The following is a 22960-nucleotide window of genomic DNA, read 5'->3' as shown; positions in this document are numbered from 1 at the left end:
GAAATGCTATTTCATTGACTATCACTAGCTCCAATTGAGGACCTTTAAGTTCAGAACAAATGCTTAAATATACAACCAGCCAAGCTCCATTCTTTAACACTTGCTACGTTGCACTAGTTTTTGAGTCGCCATCTTCTAGGTTTCTCTTTCATACTTAAAAACATAATTAGAGACTAAATGATCAAATTAGGTTTGTTTATCTGCCATGGGTGGAGTAACACTTCCATTTAGGTATTCAGCAATTAAATTCAACGCTCGTTTGTTACCTTAAGTACTAGGTACAAGGCACTGAAGATACAAAGGCAAAAAAATGAAAAAAAATTTATTCTAGTAGATTTACTAGCTGATGTGTCAGCTGACACTTCAACCAGCAGTAAAATGTGTATCGTCTCTGACATTGGATGTGGTTGAACCTTTTATGAGCTTGTGGCTTGTGGATTTTTTAAAAATTTAACATTAAAGATCAAATTAATGTTTCTTAAGTTTACTCCTTACCAAGAACCATTATTCTATTATTCTTAAAAGCTGTCATTTATCATTTCCATACTATACATGAAGAATTTGAGATGCTGGAAAGTGATTAAGTCCAATAAAACCTAACCTGGGAGTTTTCTTGTTAAACTTCATTTGCCCTAGGAGTCTAAAAATAATAATTTTCCTAGTGCTGTCCTTCACTTTAAATTATTTTAGTCTTTGCTTTGAAGTCAGCATGTCATAGCATACCAGTTTTGATAAATTAAGCATAGAGGAGGATGGGAAGCTCATTAATTTTTGAACAGTGTTGGTTTGGAATTGACTCTCCACTGTGACGTGCTTTTTGTAGCAGAGCTGGATCTAGGGTAGACAGAATAGGCAGGTGTGACATCAGCAGTGGAGGTAGGTAATGACTAAAATTCATATTTCCCTATTTTAATTTTGGTTTTGTTTACGACAAATGGACTAGAAGCATACTTCATACATCAGTGAGAAATCTGTAAAAAAACTGAAGGAGACTTTGTGGCAGCTCTGCTTCATTTAAATACAGTTCAAGGGTAAGTTAAAACATCACCCTTGTGATGCCATGGGTAGTCTTTTTGAGAAGAAAAAATGAATGATAAGAGAAGCAGTGGCAGCAATAAAATATCTGGACGCACCATTAAATGCTTAATGTATGTTTGTTCCCTCCTTTCCTTCTCCCTCCTGAACCAGAGAGTTGTCAGAGATGCTTAGAGCATAGCTAAATTGTTCACTCCCATAAATAACTAGTGCATGAGAAAGGCAGAAGTTTTTATGTATAAACATATTTTAACATCACAGAATTTTATAATTCATAGCATGTTGTAAGGGCCATGTGCTGCCATGGATAGAGAGCAGTCCTCAGAATTTGTAAGACTGGAAACAATAATCAAATCAATATTAACATTCCTGGGAAGGACTTGTCAATCAATCGTCCCTTGGCTTCCCAGCCCTGAATGCCTCTCTTGACCACTACTCTCCTGCCTTCAATTCATCGACTACTAGAATATAATCTCTGAGGACAGAAACTGTAATTTCTGACTGGCGTTTATCATCCCAATACTTAACCCATGTTCTTTTTGGAGAGATATTAAGTGTTTGTTTTTCTTTTCTTTTTTCTTCAATCTGAGAGAAAGAGGAGAGAGAGAGAGAGAGAGAGAGAGAGAGAGAGAGAGAGAGAGAGAGAGAGAGAGAAAGAGAGAGACAGAGAGAGAGAGACAGAGACAGACAGAGACAGAGACAGAGACAGAAAGAGAGACAGAGAGAGACAGAGAGACAGAGAGACAGAGACAGAGAGAGAGAGACAGAGACAGAGACAGAAAGAGACAGAGACAGAGAGAGACAGAGAGAGGAGAGAGAGACAGAGACAGAGAGAGAGAAAGAGAGAGAGAGAGAGAGAGAGAGACAGAGAGAGAGACAGAGAGACAGAAACAGACAGACAGAGAGAGAGAGAGAGAGAGAGAGAGAGAGAGAGAGAGAGAGAGAGAGAGAGAGAGAAATAACCTTGTCCATATTTGTAGAAATATCATAAAGCTGGAATCCTGGCTCTGCCACTTAGTACCCGTGTGGTGTTGGGAAAATAATTTCCTCTTTGTCAGCTTTGTTTTGGTCTCTATAAAAATAAAGGGATTACGCCTTTTGGCAAAGTCCTTATAGGTTCTTTCTAGCTCATAGTCTTTGATCCTCTCCTTCCTGAATTTTGAGCTTCTAAAATTTCACTTTCACCTTTATTTCACACCTTGGACCTTCTTTCATTCTTTCCCTGCCCCAAGGCCTTCTGCAAACACCTTTGAAGAGCCCCTCCCCAAAGGCTTTTGTATGCATATATATATATATATATATATATATATATGCATGTGCAAGGCAGCTATTGTACAGGCTGCAGGTATAGAAATATATTGTGTTTGTGTGTATATGTATGCATGAAAGTGTATATATGTACACTGGAGTTTGTGAAAATATTGTATATGCATGTGTGATATTTATAAGTATACAGACATACACACAGACATTCATTGTGTATTGTGACTGTTTGTGTGTATATATGTATATGCTATATGTAAATACAGTCATAAGCATTTATTAAACACTTACGCTAAGCAATAGGGTTACAAAGAAAAGCAAAATACAGTATCTGCTCTCAAGTTGCTCATATTCTTAATGGCAACACAGAAACAACTATGTACAAAAGAAGCTGCACAAATAGGAAATAATCAATAGAGCAAAGAAACTAGAATTAAGAATTAATTGTTTCCTCCAGAATTTGGATATTAGATGGGAGCTGAAGGAAACCAGAGAAGCCAGGAAGCAGAGATGAGGAGGAAGAGCATTCCAGAAGTAGGGTACAACCAGAGAAAGTGCCCAGGTGGAGCTGGAGCTGTAGGGTCTTGCGTGAGTAACAGTAATACCGGATCACACACATACAACAGCCAGTGGATCAGAGTCTAAGATTTAAGAAAACTAACAAGGTACAGAGAAGGACAGATTTTAAAAGGCTTTAAATGCCAGACAGAGGATTTTATTTTTTGATACTGAAGGTGATGGAAAAAATATATATCTACAAATATGCACACAACAAACACACATGTATTGTGTATACATTGGTATAAAAATTAACAGCTAAAATGGTATTAAGACTTTGGGATGTGGTATATATACACACATGCACCTTCACATATATGACATGCATATATGGCTGTTATTTCTGCCATACCCAACCCTTTGTGTCCATTTGGGGTTTTCTTGGCAAAAATACTTGAGTGGTTTGCCATTTCCTTCTCTAGCTCATTTTTACAGACGAGGAAACTGAGGCAAACAAGATTAAGTGACTTGTTCAGAGTCACACTAGTACATGTCTGAAGCCAAATTTGAATTCAGGAAGTCTTCCTGACTCTAGGCTTAGTGCTCTAGTCACACACACATATATATGTGAGTATATATACATATATATATATTTTTGTATATAGTATATGTGTGCATATTATATATATATACATATATATGTATATATAATATGTACACACATTTCTATATGCACATTACATACTGGTTTTATGTCTGACTCCTAGGGCATGTTAAAGACCTTGAAGTTATTTTTAGTCATCTGTTCTAATTTAGACCAAGACCACATTTCAATTACTCCAGATTTAATCAATCTATCCTATTTTTAAAAATAAAGTGAAATCAATATCAGCTGTGACAGTCATGAAATAGCCTACTAAAAATCCATTTCCCCACTTTCCATCTTCAAAGCAAAAGGCTAATCTTGATACAACACAAATTATGTGGCATAGAAAATATTAAGGAAGAAGTGCACATGACTTTTAATAAAACAACAAAACAACAAACTCACATTTCTACAGGGCTTTAAGGTTTGTGGAGCACTTTACCCTCCCCCCCAATCTTAGGAAATGGCATTGGTAATTATAATTTCCATTGACAGATGTGAACACCGAGACTATCCAGGGGTCTTCCCACAATTCCACACTGACTCGAATAGCTTGGTCATTCTCTCATATAAAACTGCCACTTTGCCAATTTCCAAGCTCAGGTATTAGGTACATTCTTATAAAAAATAAAATCAAAACAAACATTTGAATATCCCCCAAAGGTAACATTATTTATGTACCAGTTTTTCTAAGATTTTTCTAAAGGAGAGAGAGCTTTTAGATTTACTCTATGATAGGGTTCTTAAAATAAGAAAGGGAGTAGAAAAAATGAGATAATTTATAGTGGCCCTTTTGTGGTAGCACAGGCCTGAAGAATACATTTGGAAAAATAGTCAAAATCAGGAAGATATCAATCCTATTAATATCCTGAAAGTCTTGTTGAAATCCAAAGCTTAGCAAAGTGGCTGGCTCATAATAAAAATTTAATAAATATTTGCTGATGATAAATAAGCATATGTGTGTATATATTAAAACTTATCAGCATGAAAAATGTATCATTTAGCTTTGTGAGAATGTTCCTAAAAGAAAATGGCTAAAATAAGCAAATTGAGGCTGTTTCCACTGTGAAGAGTAATCAGAGACTCCAAAAGCTAAAAGGGACCTGGAAAAATAAACCCAAACTGTAGAGTCAAGCAGATGGCTAATGCCTACAGAGAATTATTTTTTAGTTTAAGATCTTGAAATTGGATAACTACTGTTAGGATTTATCTGTGAACTGTCATATAAAATTCTTGGGGTGAGGCTAGTCCCAAGCTGCTCAGTTTAAAATATGCATAGATCTGAGCCAGTTTGAGTTACTTAAGGAAAGTCTGTATTTCTAACAGCTAATAATAACTATAATAAGTCTCTGTTTAAATAAGTACACAATAGATTGACAATTGAAATTTTAAAGCAACCTGTGCTTAATGAATTTGCTAATGCTTATTTTCTGTAAACTAACTCCAATTAGAGCTTAGAAGTAATATATAAAGGCATATTTATGTGAAAAAAGATTTTGCATCTGTATATAAATATGTTCATACAGATATATGAATAAGCACATGCTTCACAAGTATATATACTTGTTACAAACATATACAAACATAAATAGAGAGAGAAAAGGAAAGAAAGAAAAGGAGAAAAAAGAAAAAGAAAAAAGGAAGGAACAAAGGAAAGGAAGGAAGGGAGGGAGGGAGAAAGAAAAAGGAAGGAAGTAGGAAAGAAATAGAAACCGAAAGAAAGGAATGCAAGGGGAAAGAGAGAGCAATCATTCCCCAATTTATAAAGGGTCAAAGGATATGAACAGAAAATTTTCAGATGAATAAATTAAAGCTATTTATAGTCATATGAAAGACTTCTCTAAATCACTATTGATTAGAGAAATGAAAATCAAAATGGTCAAAGGATATGAACAGAAAATTTTCAGATGAATAAATTAAAACTATCTATAGTCATATGAAAAATTTCTCAAAATCACTATTGATTAGAGAAATGCAAATCAAAATGACTCGAGATACCACCACAAACCTAAGATAACAGAAAAATATAATGATAAATGTTGAAAGGGATGGGGGAAAACTGGAATACTAATAAATTATTAGTGAAGTTGTGAATTGATCTAACCATTCTGGAGAGCAATTTGGAACTATGTCCAAAGGGCTATAAAACCGAGCATATCTTTTGATCCAGCAGTGACACTACTGGGTCTGAATCCCAAAGGGATCATAAAAGAGAAAAAAGGACCCATATGTGTAAAAATGTTTGTAGCAACTCTTTTTATGGTGGCAAGGAATTAGAAATTTGAGTGAATGCTCATCAATTGAGGAATGATTGAATAAGTTACAGTATGTGAAATGTAATGGAATATTGTTATTCGATAAAAATGTGCAGAATAACTTCAGAAAAGCCTAGAAAGTCTTACATGAACTGATGTTGAGTGAAGAGAACAGATCCAAAAGAACATTGTGCACAGTAACAGCGCGACTATATGATGATCAACTGTGATGAACCTGGCTCTTTTCAGCAATATGATGATTCAAGATAATTCCAATAGATTTAGGGCTAGAATCTGCATACAAAGAGAGAACTCTAGAAACTGAATGCAGATTAAAGCACACTATTTTCAACTTTTTAAAAAATTTGCTCTTTTTTCCTTATGGATTTTCTCTTTTGTTCTGGGTTTTTTTTTTCCAGGACTAAAATGACTAATATGGCAACATGTTTAAAATGATTGTATATGTATAATGTCAAACCACTTACAAAGCTGTCTTAGGGAAGGAGGCAATAAGGGAAGGAAAGAAAAAAAATTGGAACTCAAGATCTTTAAAAAATGAATGTTGAAAACTGTCTTGGAAAAATAAATATTAGGGAAATAAAATACCATTGAAATTTTTTTTAAAAAGGGAAATATAAAGCTTGATGGTTTGCAAAATGCTTTACAAATTTGTTGATCAGTATCTGACTCTTCACTACCACATTTGGGGTTTTCTTGGCACAGATACTGGAGTGGTTTGCCATTTCCTCTCCTGTTCTTTTTACAGATGAGGAAATTAAGATAACCAGGATTAAGCAACAGAACCACACAGTAAATCAAGTGTCTAATTAGCTAATTAACTAGTAATTTGATAGGCTAATTAAGTAAGGCTAGATTTGCATCCAGATCAGCATTCCTCCATTCCTGGTCTACTTTACAAACATTATCTCCTTAGATTGTCACAAAAGCTCTGGAAGGTAGAGGCTATTATCTCCTTATAGATAAAGAAAATGGAGATAAAGATTAAATTTGATTTAAGGCCCTCTTTCCTCCAAGTCTAACTCTTTATCCATTATCCCTTTCAGCTCCCATAGGCTTATATAAGGATCTGAACCAGTGACCATGCAGCATGACATGGTGCAGAGAGAGCTAGCTGGCTTGGATGTTCTGAAGGCCTAGCTTAATTCAAGTCCCAAGTCCTAAGAGACATATTAACTATGTGAACCCAGGCAAATTAACCTTTGGTTAGTTAACTAACCTTTGGCAGATGTCTAAGACCATACGGTGCAGAACAAAAGCCCTTCTGCCATTGCTAGAGGCCCTGCAAGCTGCAGAGATGACCTGAATTGGTTGAGGAGCTCCTGACAGGAAGCGCTCCGTACACCAATGAAACCTCAGATTGAAATTTAATTTTTTAAAAAAGGGAATTCTATTCAATAGTGGAGAAGAAACTGAAAGAGCAGTTTAAATGACACTTCTGACATGTGACTATAGGCAAATTATTTAACCTCTGAACCTCAGTGTCTGAGACTGGATTTGAACTCTAGGCTGATACCAGCTCTGGTGCTCTATCCACTGAGCAATCTAACTGCTTATCTTGTCCTTAACTATAACTATTCTGTATGTATGTGATTGTGAAAGTAAAGTGTAATCATGTTATTTTTTATTTATTTTTGTTCTTTAGTTGTGTCTGACCGACTCCTTTGGGGAGTTTTCTTGGCAAAGATATCAGAGTGGCTTGTCATTTCCTTCTCCAGTTTATTTGACAGATGAGGAAACTGAGGCAAATAGGATGAAGTGATTTCACAGGTGGTGTCTGAGGCTGGATTTGAACGGAGGAAGATGAGTCTGACTCCAGGACCAGCGCTGCTCTATCCACTGTGCCAACTAGGTGGCCTGTTGGAATTTATATAGTATTTTAAATAAAAACAATGAAGCGCTTTACAAATATCATCTCATTTTATTAAAACAAGCCTGGGAGGTGGGGGGGGATAGGTCATTATCCTTACTTTACACATGAGAAAACCAAGGTCCAAGTCAAGAGTCACACAGTCTGAGGATGGATTTGAAGTCAGGTCTTCTTGATTCCAACGCTCTATCCAGCTGCCATATGAATCTGAAGACTAATATGTAGGCTTTAAAAGTTATGCAGGGAGCCTGGAATTAATAAAGCACACACCATTCAGCTACTATCCAGTTGTTCAAGGGAAAGGCATAATATGGAAAGGTATAATGGAGATTTGCTTAGAGATCCTTGACCTGTTCTTACTTCAATTGCCTTTAGCAGGAATAAACTCTGAGTTTGGGGACTAACTTCTGGATATTTGCTCTGGGATAGGCAAGGGAAGAATTTGGCTTTTGTCCTTGGCCCATTGTATAGACTTAATCCCAATTTAAGAGACCCTAGGGCAGATGTACTATATAACAAGACGCTGAGTAGCTTGAAATGGGAACTCTGTGCTTGCAGGACAGATACACCATGAATACTTCAGTGCAAGGGTCCGTGTAGGTATCTTCACCATCAATGCCGTTAGAATAATATACTAGTTGCTTGTAAGTAGGGATTGCTTCCTTCTTTGCACTTATTCTCCCAGTGCCTGGCACCTAGGAATACTTAATAGAAATAAGCCTCTATTTTAATAAATACAAGAGTTCTCTATTATCTCCAAAAGTAAATATAAAATTCTGTGTGACCTTAAAAAGCATTTCATAACCTGGTACCCTCATACCTTTCCCGCCTTTTACACCTCAATCAGACCCTCTGTTATCCAGTAACCTTGACTTTCTTCCTGTTCTTTACCAAGATACCAAGATATCTCCAACTTTGCCCTTTCATTGGCTATTCTGTTTTGGCCCAAAATCCTCTCCTTCCTCCTCTCTCCTCCTGGCTTCCTTTTAGTTCCAGAGGGAATCCCACTTTCTACCAGAAGCCTTTAGAAGGGACTGATTACCTTGGTGTTGATTATCTCCAACTTATCATACTCACACAAATGTGGAGTGTATGTATGTGTGTATGTATGAGACACACACAGAGACTAATATGCATTTTTGCCTTTCTTTACATCCTCCAGAACTTAATGGGGTACGTGGTACATAGTAGACATGCTTGTTGACTAAGTGGAGAGCTGTCATTCTGAAGTGGTAAAGTCATCTCAGGGAAATGGCCTACCTCAAAATTTCAAGGCTTCATGCCTTTGATAGAATGGGTGCTTGTCCTTGGGAAGGATTGAATGCATTAGCTGCTGCTATTCTTGTATGCTATAATTTGTCAGTTTTAAGACAGCAAATGAAATCAATCTAGACAGTTACATGGAATAATTAATGGTGCAAAGTCTAGTATCATTCATAGATTAACAGAACAAAAGCTTGGAAAGGAGCCTAGAGGTCATTTACCAATCCATGTAAATCCTTTATTTTTATAAAATACAGAGATTTTGTTAAATCCCTTATTTTACAGATGAACAGAAAGCAGCTCAGGGAGGTCACAGTGATCTGTTCAATGTCACACAGATGGTAGACATCGAGTGAGATTTAAGTCCAGGTCCTCTGACTCCAGACAAAGTTAGTGGGTTTTTTTTCCCACTGTATTCTCTCTTATTCCAAGTGGTAGGTAATATTAGATAATGGGAAAGAGATAAGGAAAAATGGATAAATAGGAAGAAAGATATGGAGAGATGATTGATATGGCTGGTGACACAGATAGGAAGAAAAATAAAAATAAAGATAAAGCTATCTATCATAGATAGGGATATAGATGATAAATATAGATAGTTGGACAAATAGGAAGAGATAGATATGGATAGGAAGAGACAGGGGAAGAGATGGATGAAAGGATGGTTGAATGGATAGATGATTGCCTAATACACAGGCACCTGCTAAGCTCTGAGTACACAAACACTAGTAAGCAAAGAATTTACATTCTGACGCAAATTTATATTCCTAACAGAAAGGAGAGCTGGAAAAGGTGAGGGGTATATAGTCATCAGGAAGGAGTATTAAGGCCTGGATCTGGGCAAGGTAAGACAAAATTTCACCTGCTAGAGCTTATCAACCCAAGTTCCAAAGGCTGGATGTAGAGATAGAGGTACTATGAGAAAGCCTGCAGCATGGTGAAGATGGTTAGCAAATAAACACTCCACAAGTGAAGGACATTTTTTATCTCCCAAGCCAAAAATCCTATCAGAGAAGAAATTCTGGTTAAAAACATGGAGTATAAGTAAAACTACTATAATCTTCTACTTAGGAAGTCTCCAAAAAGCTTAAATAAAAAAAATGGAAAAAAAATTGGAGAATAGAATTTACTCCAGAAGATGTTCTGATGTCACTGATTTTGGAAATGTTTCATTATTCATTATTAATTCCAAGAGTTGTTTTTGGTTTTTTGTTTGTTTTTGTTTTGCTTTCCAATGGAAGGGGAGGGGAGAAAATAAATGATGAGGCAAAGACACACCAGGGCACCAAGCAACATTTTCTGAGAAGGCTACTTCCTAGGAAAGGAGCAGCTCAGGGGGTGTGAGCCAAGGTACCATACATCAGGAACAAAGGGAGGAAGCATTTGTTTTGAGAGCTTTCTAGTTTGAATAATTCTTCCTATACAAGGTACTACATTCAGTTGTTTCTATTGAAGATATACATATACTATTAACATGTAAATATAAGCAATTTTAAAATAATATAGTTTATTAAATGAAAAAACAATTTCTTATACCCTGTAAGTGGTTAGTGCCCTGGGATAGAGACAGGAGTTTTTTACTTCCTTGGTTTTTTCATCTTAGTTATCACTCTTCCCTAAAGCAGTCCATTCTGCCTTTGGACTCTTAATTGTTAGGAAGTTTTTCCTTAGATTAAGCCAAAGCTTGTTTTTTGTTTGTTTGTTTGTTTTTGCAATTTCCTCCAATAGCAGTCTCACTTATCTTGGATTTCAACATACAGTTAACCGCTAGCCTTCCCAGTCCAAAGATCATTCTCTTGTGTCAAGGAAAACAAGCAAAATAGGAGATCATTAGTTCTATCCTCTGTCCACTCTCATTGTCTGGTCTACCCCATGTAGCACTCCTAAATCTCCTTTGACTTAATTCTTACCCTTCCCCTTTCCCCTCGCCGTGTCCTTTGCATTCCAGGGGTATCAGCAACTCTTGTGGCCCAGGCATCCACTGACTTAATACAGCTGGTTAAAACGACATGGGACCCCCTCCACCAATTTGAGATCGCGCAAACATCAAGGAGTCCAAGCACAGATAATCAAAAATGTTTTAATGATTAACGTTTTGACATTGTTTAACAATGTGGATATATCCAGATGAGCTAAGGATTTATTTCTAGCACACTTAGCACTATTGAGTATTATAGCTTCTGTACTGAAATATGTAAAGACTTTTGCAAACTGGTACCTAGGAATGAAGACATACACATACAGACACATATACTCTCTAGTTTTGATAAGGTAAATGTAAACAGATGCCATGACTTCTTCAAAACAAGTAAAGAAAATCCACAAGACTAATAATGAGAACTCATTAGTTCTCCCAAGATATGGATGTGCAAAATTAAAGCATGGTAAACTGATATTTACATAAATATCAAACCAACAGTCTATACATTTAGATCAATGATTCTCTAAGACATACTGCATGAGTGGTTAAATGTAATTGCTGCTCAGTGAGTAAGGTATTTATTTATAGGCTAAGTTCCAACACTTTAAAAGACATATATAGTAGCTCTTGTCTCTTTTTTGCCACTCAAGACAAGATTTTACGGTAAGCAGTATATCATTTTTTTTAAATAAGCAGTTCTAAACAAATCTTTAGATACCAAGCAGAAAATTACAGGTGATATATAAGACTTACATGAAATAATCATCTCCAAATTTCCCCGAAATTTCTCTCTTCTACTGTAGCTATCTGTTTAAATTTTACCTTTTAAAAAAAACAAAAACAAACCCAAAATTTGGGAACATGTTCTCTCTTTTCAGTAATCTAGGCACATTTAAAAAACTTTGCATCTGAACAGATAGCAGTACAGAAACCAATCAAAATATGACCCCTGCCAACCAATCATAGATCATTTGTAGGACTCTGCTACGTCAAAAGTACTCAGTTGTCTTTTTGGAAAGGTGTCTACCCCTACCTATGTATGTGAAACAAAACCAGCATTATTCCCCTGTATAAAAGCCACTTAGCAATTTGGAGTTGAGAAATTAAAAAAAGTCAGTTCCACCATACACGCTTCTTTAAACCTTAAAGACAAGTTATATATATATATATACACACACACACATTCATACACACACATTCATATACACACACACACATACACACACACTTTCTCTCTCACACTCACACACATACATACACACACACACACACACACACACATATATATATCTGTCATGGTTGCTTTAGCGCACATTTTAATTTTTTTACATTAATAGCGGCACTCAAAATAAAAAAATACGATCTGTTAAAAAGTTAAACTGATTGCTCCATTAGAATCTAGGCCTGCTTAAAGAAAGCCAATATTATAAAACCGGAGGTGCCATCGCTGATTTCACGGAAACTTGCATAAGTCACTTAAAATTATACTTCAGACATCATTCATCTAATGAATTGTGGTCTTTGATCTTTTTAAATGGAATATATTAAGAAAATCAAACTAAAAAACAAAAAACAAAACCAAAAACCTCCTCAAAACTTAACCTTAATTTTAAACTGAAAAGCTTTGGGCCCTGCTTTTTTTTTTTTTTTTTCTGTTAAATTTTTAAGGCATGTGTGTTCATCTCTCCTAAAACAACATATAAATTTACATTTACAATCACATGCATGATCTACAGTAAAAAAAAAAAAAAAAATGAGACGATTACAGTGTTTGGAAATTGTGAATCACAATTCAGCACCTATCATATTGACTAATAAGGCAATAGCAGTGTCATTTACTATAATAATACTCCCTTCCACAGTCTATAGAGCAGGGTCAGTAAGAGCCCAGAATTGTTAAAAAGTCTTATGCCTACTTTAATAATCTTTATATAATTTTTCTAGTTTGCACTGGTTAAGTCCTACATAAATCACACTATTGCAGGCAGGAATAGTTACAGTAGCTGTTAGGAGTATCAGTGCACAACTCACATTGTGCTTACAATCAGATGATTTTGTTGTCTGGGGTGTCTAAATGTTTGGTCTTCAATCCTTCCTTTGTTTTCTTGGTTTCACATTGTTTTCCAGAGAAGAAAAGCTATTTGTGTGACCGTTCACTGCAGCCATGGACCCATTCTGATAGTCTTTCCTTCGGGCAGATGCCTTCTTGTTGTAAGTCTGAGGAGTACAAGGATAAATGGGATTTTAATATGGTGGTCAAAATAGCCTTATGGAGGAGAACGGTAAGGCTACTTTCCAGCATAAACTCCTTGATGTTAAAGATGTTGATATAAAAATCCATTGGGGGAGTGAGGAGGCTAGCTTCTTTGCTTTTTAAATTGTAGTATAAAATAACCTTTGTGGTCAGTAACCAAATTTGAGGTTCCATCTTCTAGTTTCATTTACTCATCCATGGGTCAAAGTTTAATTCTGTTCTTAATAATACACTCTGACCTTAAATAAATTAGCCAAAGAGATCTTCAAGTATCAAGATGAACGAGACAATGAACACATTGAGAGGTAGATGGTGTTGTAGTAAGGATATGGGGCTTTGGATTATGGAAGATCTGGCTTTCAAATTGTTTCTAATATCTATAAAATGAGTCACTTGTCTTTTGAACTTCAGCTTTCCTATCTGTAAAATACTGACTTAATTTCTTAAGTGTAACAAGAGGCTCCTTAAGAGTATGAGTTCTAAAATACCTGTGGTACCTATGTCAAAGGAATCTTGCACTATCAGAGATTTGGTAGGAAATACACAAGATGCAAACTCCCTTTAACAGAGGGTACCTGTCCTGTTTTACAATTTAAAAGTCATAGGGGAACTGCTCGGGATACCGAGTGACTTGTTCAGCATTCCACAGCAATGCATGCTAGGTTTTCCTGCTCTGAAACTGGCTCTCATCATTATCTCCTCCAAATGAAAGTGCAGTAAATGTTATACACAGCAAGATCTGGGACTTTATAAGGATTCATATATTAAAGGTTAGAACACCAAAGATCATTTCCCATTAATCATTGAAAACATGAAAATCTTCCACTGATAGTCCTAGAGTGGGAGTACTGAGAATTCTGGGTCATAAAGGTTGGGTGGAAATTGCTTTAGAGGAATGCTAACTTATAAAGCCAATCATTACATAATTGTCATGACTTTTTCTTTTTAAGTTTCTAATATGGATTCTAAGGCTAGCTACCTATAAAGTATCTAATTTCAGATGCTTTAAAATCATCTTGGATTTGCAATCAAACCAGGCCTAAATTACACTAATTGTTATTACACTAGTTGTTATTTTTAATAAAGTGATTTTACCTGAATGTAGAAATTTGTGAAGAGGGTAATCAATGAAATCATGTAGCCAATTTGAAAATACAACCAGCCCAGAGGGAATGCACAAGGCCATACCACACCACAGCTAGTCTGAATGATTGTCAACACGAACTGAAGCTGTTGAGACAAAAAAAAAAAAAAGGAGAAAAAAGTAGCATCATAACATGATTTGGAATATACATGAGAGTTCTTTCTATGAATCTCTAGAAAACTCAATAAAAAGTCTTTGGGAAATCCACTGACAAATGGAGCAAACCCTCTGTAACTTAGGAGGATATGTAAGTTCCTTCAGGGTAGGGTTATATTTCATTAGGAATCTATATTATCCTCAGCTGATAGTAGTAACAGCAAGAGTAGTAGGAAAGAAAAAACTAAAATTTATATGGAGGTTTGCAGAGTGGCGCAGACATATGTATATATGTATGTCTCTCTATACACACAAACATAATCTCAACTGATTCACATAACAATCCTATGAGGGGGTATTCTTAGTTTATAGTAGGAAAGTAACACATATTTGCTGAATTTAGTACATAATTGAAGGAGAAAGGGCATGAATGTGATCCAGAATTGGAAGATGTGCTATATAGCAGGAAATGTGAAAAACAGATCATAGAATGTTTCTTATTTCTCCTAAGTATATATTTCTTTTGGGAAAAGACACCCTCTGGTTCGAAGATTTGATGGGGAGGGAAATTAAGCTAAATCTATGTACCACTTCTGATAAATAAAACAAAGGCAAATCACATGGAGCAGCTCTTAGAAAAAGTTAAACTGTTGGAAACACTGATTTGCTGCTACAGAGAGCCTCGGTCAAATTAATAATGGTGGTGTGTGCAGTGGGTTGAGATTTGACAAGAGGTTATTTTGTTGAAAACTAATTTAAAAAATAATATACAAGTGAATCCACTACAAATAGCCCTGAACTTTAAAAGGAAATTTAAAAGGGGGGGGAGGGGGAGAAACAGGGGCAGCTAGGTGGCACAGTGGATAGAGCACCAGCCCTGAAGTCAGGACGGGAATTCAAATCTGGTCTCAGACACTTAATACTTCCTAGCTGTGTGATCCTGGGCAAGTCACTTAACCCCAAATGCCTCAGCAAAAAAAAAAAAAAAAAAAAGGAAATTAGGGGCAGGCCTTTCCCAAACCCAACAATAAAGAGCCCTCAATAGATCCATTTCTCAATAAGTCATTGGGATTCTTTAATCTGAGAGCTAGTTATTCTGATCTCTGTTCTGCTGGGTGATATTGCACAAATAAGTCTATTTTTATCCTTTAGGTGATCAAACATAAAAAACAAGCACTGATAATGAACAATTCAACTTTGTGCCAGGCATTGAGAACACAAATGCTGCCCTCAAGAAGCTTACATTCTTTTGGGAAAGATCACATAGAAAGATACATAAATAAATGTATCTAAAATATAGACAAAATAATTTGGGAGAGGAAGAGGTACTATTATCTGGGGGTCTCACATCAGAGGTGCTTTCCCCTCACATATTTCATATTTTCTTGCATACAAATTATTTCCCCTCAGTCCTCAGTCCTCGAGGGCAGGAGTTGTAACCATTTTTTGTCTTTGAGGTTCAAATAATGCCTAACACAGTGCTGTAAGCCACAGAAAAGAAATGAGAAATCTAGGAGGCCTATGATAAAGACCTACCCTGAATAAAAATTCTATCTAAGAAAATTCTTTTAACAATGACAAAGATTTATTTGGAGAGCTCTGTATTAGCTTTGTTTATTTAAAGTACATTGCTATTGTTTTTTTCTTGTTTCATCTCTAGGGCAGCACTTGTAATATTATGAATAGCTATCAATGGTGCATACTTTCCCTTTTTTTTTACACTGTTGGGTTACTTGAGGTCAAGAATAGAATTTGAAGTAGAATATATTCAAAGGGAACACAAGTCTTTTTCATCTCACACTAACAGCTAGAGGGATCAGGAAAGACCTTGTATTAGGAGAGAGGTGGTCCTCAAGTTGAACTCTGAAGGAGGCTGGGATCCTAAAGGGAGGAGTACATGCCAGTCATGAGAAAGTACATGCAGGCCAGAGCAAGGAGATAAAAGATGGAATGTCAGGTATGGGAAAGAACGAACAGGGACATTTGGCTGGAACGTAGAGTGCTTGAGGAGTGCAGTCACGTACGATAAGCCTGTTTGGAGCCAAATAGGAAAAAGGATTGAAGACTATGGGAGACTTCTAAAGGTCACACACTTCTCTCCCTCGCTTCTTATGTGAACACTCAGACTCTCAAATGTTGAAGCACGCCAGGCATCACACAGCTAACCACTACTTGGAAGGGATATACCCCCCGAGAGTGGGATTTGCTCATAAGCCACTGGAATAATATAGTTACCATCAATTTAATGGGAGTCTGAAGCTAACAGATGCTTGGAGGGTTTTATTACATTATCGACTTTGGCAGCAGGTCAGCCTTTCAACAAAGGCCTGCTCTACCCAACCCCACACCCTTGTATGTCATGGGGCCCTCCAAAAGATGTTTGCTGACTGAAGAGCCGTTTGCTCTTCTGCTTTTAGGCTGAGCAGAGAGCTCTCAGCTGCCCTAAGAGATGTTCTGAAATGTGGCCCTTCTTTCAGTCTCTATACAGGCATGGAGAGTAGGCAGGACCATACGCTAAGAGTGGGAGAGCTCAGAGAGACCAACTCCTTTTACAGAGGAGGAAGCTGAAGCCCAGTCTTGGATTTTGGCACCAGATGTATGAACACCCCCTTCCCCACCAATGCCACAGCAAGAAGAGCAGCCAGACAGCAACTATCTCCGTCCTGGCTGTCAGTCACCTCCAGGAGCAGAGGCAAAATCACTCACCAGTTGGCCCTGAGTGATGTACTTCTTCCACCACAAATACGGGCGCATGGACGGGACCGCTGACAGACCGTAGTAAGAATACATGAGGACGTGAATAAAGCTGTTAAGGGTGGCACCAAAGTAAGCTGTAGAGAAAAGGGAAGGACTTGTCATCGGTTTTCTACATCCCAGTTTTAGAAGTTCACAAAGCTAGGGAAACTTTAAAAACAACAGAAAATGGTTTCTTTTATACTGAAAAGGGAGTAAATCTATTACTCCCATCTAGGCGAGTGCCTTGTCTATCTCCTCAGCATAAACACGTCCCAAATGAGAACTCAGTTTCTCCTCCGACAGGCTACACCACCTATCTGAGCGGCTAAGGCCACTTCTCTGGCCCGGTGTTCTCTAATGGGAAACAGATGCCATAATCTAGGCCCTTTGTGCCCTGCTACATCCCATACAGCCTTAAGCTATATCCCGAGGCCTGAGAAAAGACAGCAGATGCTCACTGTTTCTCTGCACAGTCATTGATCAAGATGCCCCAGAAATGGGCTGGTCTGACCTCTTCATCCTAAAGATGTGGAAACCAAGGCCTACAAAGAGAAGCTCAGCAACTGGCCCTACGTCCCCCAAGCAACTAAGTTACAAATCTTAGGAAATGGGCACAACCAAACTGGTAGAAAGCAGGAGGCCGCTACACAGCAGGGAGCTCAGGTTTGGTCCTACTCCCAAGACAACTCAGGGAAGTCACAAAGTCATCGTGCTTCAGCCTCCTCACGTGTCAAATGGGAAGACTCATCTTTGCCAGCCCCTATTCTTCACAGCATTTCTGAGAGAATCAAGGGCCGTAACAGACAACATTTCCTTTTTTTTTTAAATTTTGACAATATTTTATGTTTCCAATTACATGTGAAGACAGTTTTCAACATTCCCTTTTACAAGATTTAGAGTTCTAAATTTTTTTCTCCCTCCTCAAACCTCTCCTCTCCCCAAGAGAACAATCTGATATAGGTTCTACATGTATAATCATTTTAAACATATTTTCATGTTAGTCATGTGAAAGAAAAAATGAGAACAAAAGAGAAAAACCACAAGAAAAAAAAAAGCAAGTTCTCTCTCTGGAGGGGGATGGCATTTTCCATACCAAGTCTATTGGAACTGAACAGACAGAATTTCTTTGAAAAATCTGCAAGATGTTATTATTGCTATATTAGGAACTTAAAGCACTAAGTTATGTGCAAAAGCCAGCCTTGGTGTAGTAGAACCAATGATAAACTTAGGAGTTGAGAGACTTCAATTCTGGTCCCAAACCTGCTACTAATTAGATCGGTGATCTCAAAGTAGCATTAACGGTCAAAAGAGTTATGGGCATGAAATTAGAAGACTTGGATTTCAATTCCAACTTTGATTCTCAATGGAAATTAAGTATGACTATGGGAAACTCAAGGTAACTTCTCAGAGTTTCGGTGTCCTTAACTGAAAAAATAAGGGATAACCTTTCAGTGATCTACTTATGTGGTTGCTTCCAGGGACTAGCTTTGCCAATCCTGAATTGCTGGAGAAATGCAAATGATTACCATCTCTGAACTCTAATAAGCAGAATTAATAAAGGGATAGCTCTGTCAAAGAAGCTCTAATGTGGAGAGGAGAAAGCATGGGAAAGGCAATGAATATGGAGTCAGAGGACCCACATTCAATCCCAGTCCTGCTACTTAGTCTTGATGAAATAAATCTTTTAACCTTCTAGGTGTCTCAGTTTCCTTGTCTGTAAAAAAGTAAAACCTAAAAAACCAGCAGGACTGAATGGGCCAGAAGATATCCATTAAAACATCTGGAGGTCTGTCAGGCAAGAATTTTAATTGAAGTCATTTGTTAAACTTTTTTTTTTTTTTAAATGCATAATGAGATTCCTATCTAGAGGAATAACTGTTCTGGGCTAGGAGAACTGGCTGAATTCAAGGGTGACATTTTAAATAGTAAAAATAGAAGCCCTCTCAGATGAAGGACAGCAAAAGGCTCCCAAATCTTCTCCTTTACAAATCATTTCTCATTTCCAGGTTTTGCCAAAACTATATACCTGCTAATGGAAAATGAAATGGATTATATCAATATATGTGAGAAGGATTTTCAAAAAACAACATATATAATAACAACAGCATTTACATGTAGTGCTTTAAGATTTGCAAAGCACTTAACACAGGTTATCTCATTTAATTCCCAAGACAACCCAGTGAGGCAGATGTTATTAATGTATTTTTACATATGAGAAAACAGAGACTAGTAGAGATTACTAAATACATGGGGCAGAATTTGAACTCATCTTTTCCACAAGTCCACTGCTCTACCTACCATGCTACTGCTAACCTAAGTAATCCTAATAAGGAATCTTAAATAAGTCTCAGCCATGTCTTTTGTGTAACTTTTTAGAATTCTCATGAGAACATGAGAATGTGTTTGCAGTTATGTGATGGAATGCCAGGAAAGCACAAAGAAAGGAAGGCCATTCTTTTCTTGTGCATTAATCAATGAGTATCCTTTATTGCAAGCCTAAGTTTACCCCAGAAACCTTGCCTCTTGTGATGGAGCATCCTATACCTGGAAAATTGCTTCATCTCAAGAGTCATGTATCAAATGAGAATACTTAGTGTAATGTCTTCTTTGTTCTCAGCTTATAAAAACCCCTTAGTAGAAAGGGACTTTGAAGATTTGGGCTAGGGAGTCTTGTACAATCTTGCTTAGCAATGACTCTGAATAATTGTGACCATGAGTCCTCTCAGCCAAGGAATTCAGATATTGGTGCTTCCTTGGAGTGGTGATGATGCATGCTGTATGTTTTTTGTTTGTTAATAATGTATTACTTTTGTGCTGAGTTTCTTCTTCTGTCTTATTTAAATCATAGTTCTGAGCAGAATTAAACTTGTACCTACCTTCTTTTAAAATTATGCTTATTGAAATGTGAATTCTGAACCTAGATTAATCTTATACTTGACTTACTCAGGAGTTCATAGATTTAGATTTAGAGGAGAAAGAATCTTAATGACTGTTTAAATATCATTATTTAACATCCAGGGCAGTAACATCCATGACATACGCTCATAGGAGCACAGATTTGGGGGTGGAAGGGACCTTGGAGGACATCAAGTCCAATTACCTTATTTTATAGATAGAGAAATTGAGGTCCAGTGACTTAGGCTCATATGATCTCGGATTTAATGGTGAAAATTAGTAATTCTGAGAGAAAATAATTGAATCCAGGTCCTCTAACTTCAAATCTAGCGATATTTCCACTGTGCTAGTTGGTATATTCCTTTAAGAAAGTCCCAAAAGCAGTTTAGGAAGGAAAGGAAATTCATCAAATCGACTTGAAGAAGATTTGAGGGATTTAATAAGGGGAAGAGGGGGGAAAAAGAGGGAGAGAGGAAAAAAACGGGGGAAGAGAAATAAGATGGTCAAGGGATACTGGGCCAGCAGGTACACAGCTAATTAGTTGGCTTAGGTGAAGACTGGGCCTCTCATAAGTTCTACTGTCATCATTCCCCCTTTCTCTTAAATTTCCCTGGAAGGTCTTATCCTATTTATCATATTAGCATAGATTCATTATTATGGAGAAGGGAAAAAAGTGTATATTTCAGTTTCACCTAGGTTACACCAAAATGCACTAACCAAAGATGACATCAAAGTCCAAAGTCTCGAGTCACATAGTCTCCACTCAGTGCCCCAAGATTCAACCTGCCATCTTTGTACATGTATCAGATGAAGTCCCTTCAGTCTAAATAATACTTACAGTGACCACAGGGCACCCAGTTCATGACAAACCACCAGATATTCAGCATGGAGGCGTGGTGGTACACATGCAGGACGGTGATCTGATGGTTATTCTTTCGTAAAATAAAGAAGAAGGTGTCCATAAACTCAATGAGTTTGGAGAAGTAGTACCACCAGAGGACCCGGATGATCTAATAGGAATAATAATAACAAAAATTACAATCAACAATTCTAATTTATATAGATCTTTTGATGTTTATGAAGTAATTTACATATATTAACTCACTTGATCTTCACAACTACTCTTGAGAGGTAGTTTTTAATTATCTCTCATTTCACAGATGAGGAAACTAAGGCAGGTAGAGGTTAAATGACTTGCCAACTGGTAACTGTTTTGAGGCTTGATTTGAACTCTTGTCTCCCTGACTTTGGGAATCTGGTCAGTTGAGAAGAGGTGCTGGACTCAGAGTCAGGAAGTGTCTTTCAGACAATTACTAGCTGTATGACTGGGCAAACCCCTTAAGTGTGTATGCCTCAGTTTCCTTATCTATAAAATGAGCTAGAGAAGAAAACCCCAAATGAGGTCACACAAAAGTCATTATTAACTAAAAACTATCAAAGAGCACCAAAACCTACTGACTCGGGTCCAGTGCTCTAATCACCCCCAACCCCCAGGAGAAGAGGATGATTGCCTGGTGGTGATTGGGGGTGTTTTTCCAATGTTGTCCTGCATACAGGGTGTCTCAAAAGTCCTAGTGCAGTTTTAAGCTAAAGCTTATGACTTTTGGGACACCTTGAATCTCTTAAGTTTTTATCTAGCTATTTCCTAGCTTAGTTTTAGCTTTGAATTTTTGGCTTAAAACCACACTAGGGCTTTTGGGACACCCTCAATTTATTTTAACTCCCCAAAGAATCATATAGTATCTATTAACATCTAGCAAAGACACAAAAGAGTTCAATATATTCTACTGTGATCTTAAAGTCTGTACTGGGAGTTTAGAGGAGGGGAACAATTTCAAAATTACAGGAGTAAGGTGACCATGTGAAAGGGAATTAACCATCAGTTCAATGTGAATTAACAAAGTGTGATACAGCTGCCAAAATCCAATAAGACCCCAAGGTTCTGATGGTTCCATTGTTCTCTGCGCTGAAAAAATATCATAAGATATAGGGAAGGAACCTCAGAAGGCACCCAGACAGACTCTCTCATTTCAAAGAGAAAATAAATGATTTGCTTACAGTCACACAGATAATCTACAAGTGGTATAGTTGGGATTTGAACTTGGGTCCTCTGAGGCCAAATCTGGTGCTTTTTCCATTGTATCAGTGGTTCCCAAAATGCATATGGCAGACTTCTGGGAAAGGGGTAGTGGCTCTCAAAACACTTCCAGAAAGTCTCCAAGATCAAAATATTAAAATTATTTGACTATTAAAATATGCTTTCTATTTTCAACCATATGTCTGTGGGAGGCCAGATTATCTTTATATATGTCAACCAAATAATGTTGCAATAGGTTGAATGCAAAAGCTGATGAAAATCCAGCTGTTTTCTCTTATGCCAGGCATTAAAGAAATTTACAAAAATATATAAAACAATTCTATTCTTGTTTGTTTTTGCTTTAGAAAATAGCTGTTTTTCATTTTTAAAATGTGTGTTACTTTTAAATGAATCAATAAATATATTTTAAAATTATGTTTCATTTTTTTTGGGGGAAAAAAGTTTGATTTCAGTTTGATTCTGAACTTGGAACTGATTTCTTTTAAGAGGAAGGGGGTATCCCCAGAAGACTATCAAAAAGACCTAACTCTTCTGCATAACATTTAAGGTCTCCCACAATTTGATTCCAACTTAACTTTTCTAGTAGACTTCTGTTTTGAATGTTTCCCTCTCCAGCTCAAACTTTTCTGGTCTAACTCATCTTTCAATCAATAAGCATTTATTAAATGCTTATTACATACCAGATACTGTGCTAGGACAAAAATATACCAAAAAAAAGTAACAGTCCCTGCCCTCTAAGAGCTTATCCTCTCTGAAGAAAGAATATAAAAAGTAAAATAAAATAAGACCCCAAACAGTTCAAATGACATTTCTTCCATAAAGGCTTAGAAAACATTTATGGACTCTTCACATTCTACCTTATAGTATGAGGCTATTTCCACCTATCTTATTCTTACTAAGATTATAAGCTTCTTGAGGACAGGCACAGGATCTTATTTACCTTTGTATTCCTCCCATAACACTCTATG

At 36.9% G+C, this 22960-nt stretch overlaps 1 protein-coding gene across 2 annotated transcripts in view; it reads right to left on the bottom strand.

Moving 5' to 3' along the window:
* Positions 1 to 10914: 10914 nt before the first annotated feature.
* ELOVL5 (ELOVL fatty acid elongase 5) overlaps positions 10915 to 22960 on the bottom strand; it is an 87821-nt gene continuing 75775 nt past the window's right edge. For both annotated transcript variants that reach the window (XM_074310641.1, XM_074310643.1), the window contains exons 5-8: positions 20733 to 20904; positions 16970 to 17094; positions 14119 to 14253; positions 10915 to 12986 (exon numbers count right to left, since the gene is read on the bottom strand). In XM_074310641.1, the coding sequence (XP_074166742.1) occupies positions 12855 to 12986; positions 14119 to 14253; positions 16970 to 17094; positions 20733 to 20904 (564 nt within the window). In that variant the 3' untranslated portion in view covers positions 10915 to 12854. The remainder of the gene's footprint in view (positions 12987 to 14118; positions 14254 to 16969; positions 17095 to 20732; positions 20905 to 22960) is intronic.

Source organism: Sminthopsis crassicaudata, chromosome 4, assembly GCF_048593235.1.
Source record: "Sminthopsis crassicaudata isolate SCR6 chromosome 4, ASM4859323v1, whole genome shotgun sequence".
NCBI lineage: Eukaryota > Metazoa > Chordata > Mammalia > Dasyuromorphia > Dasyuridae > Sminthopsis > Sminthopsis crassicaudata.
The sequence above is the reverse complement of the archived record's forward strand: the minus strand, read 5'-3'. Positions and strand labels throughout refer to the sequence as shown.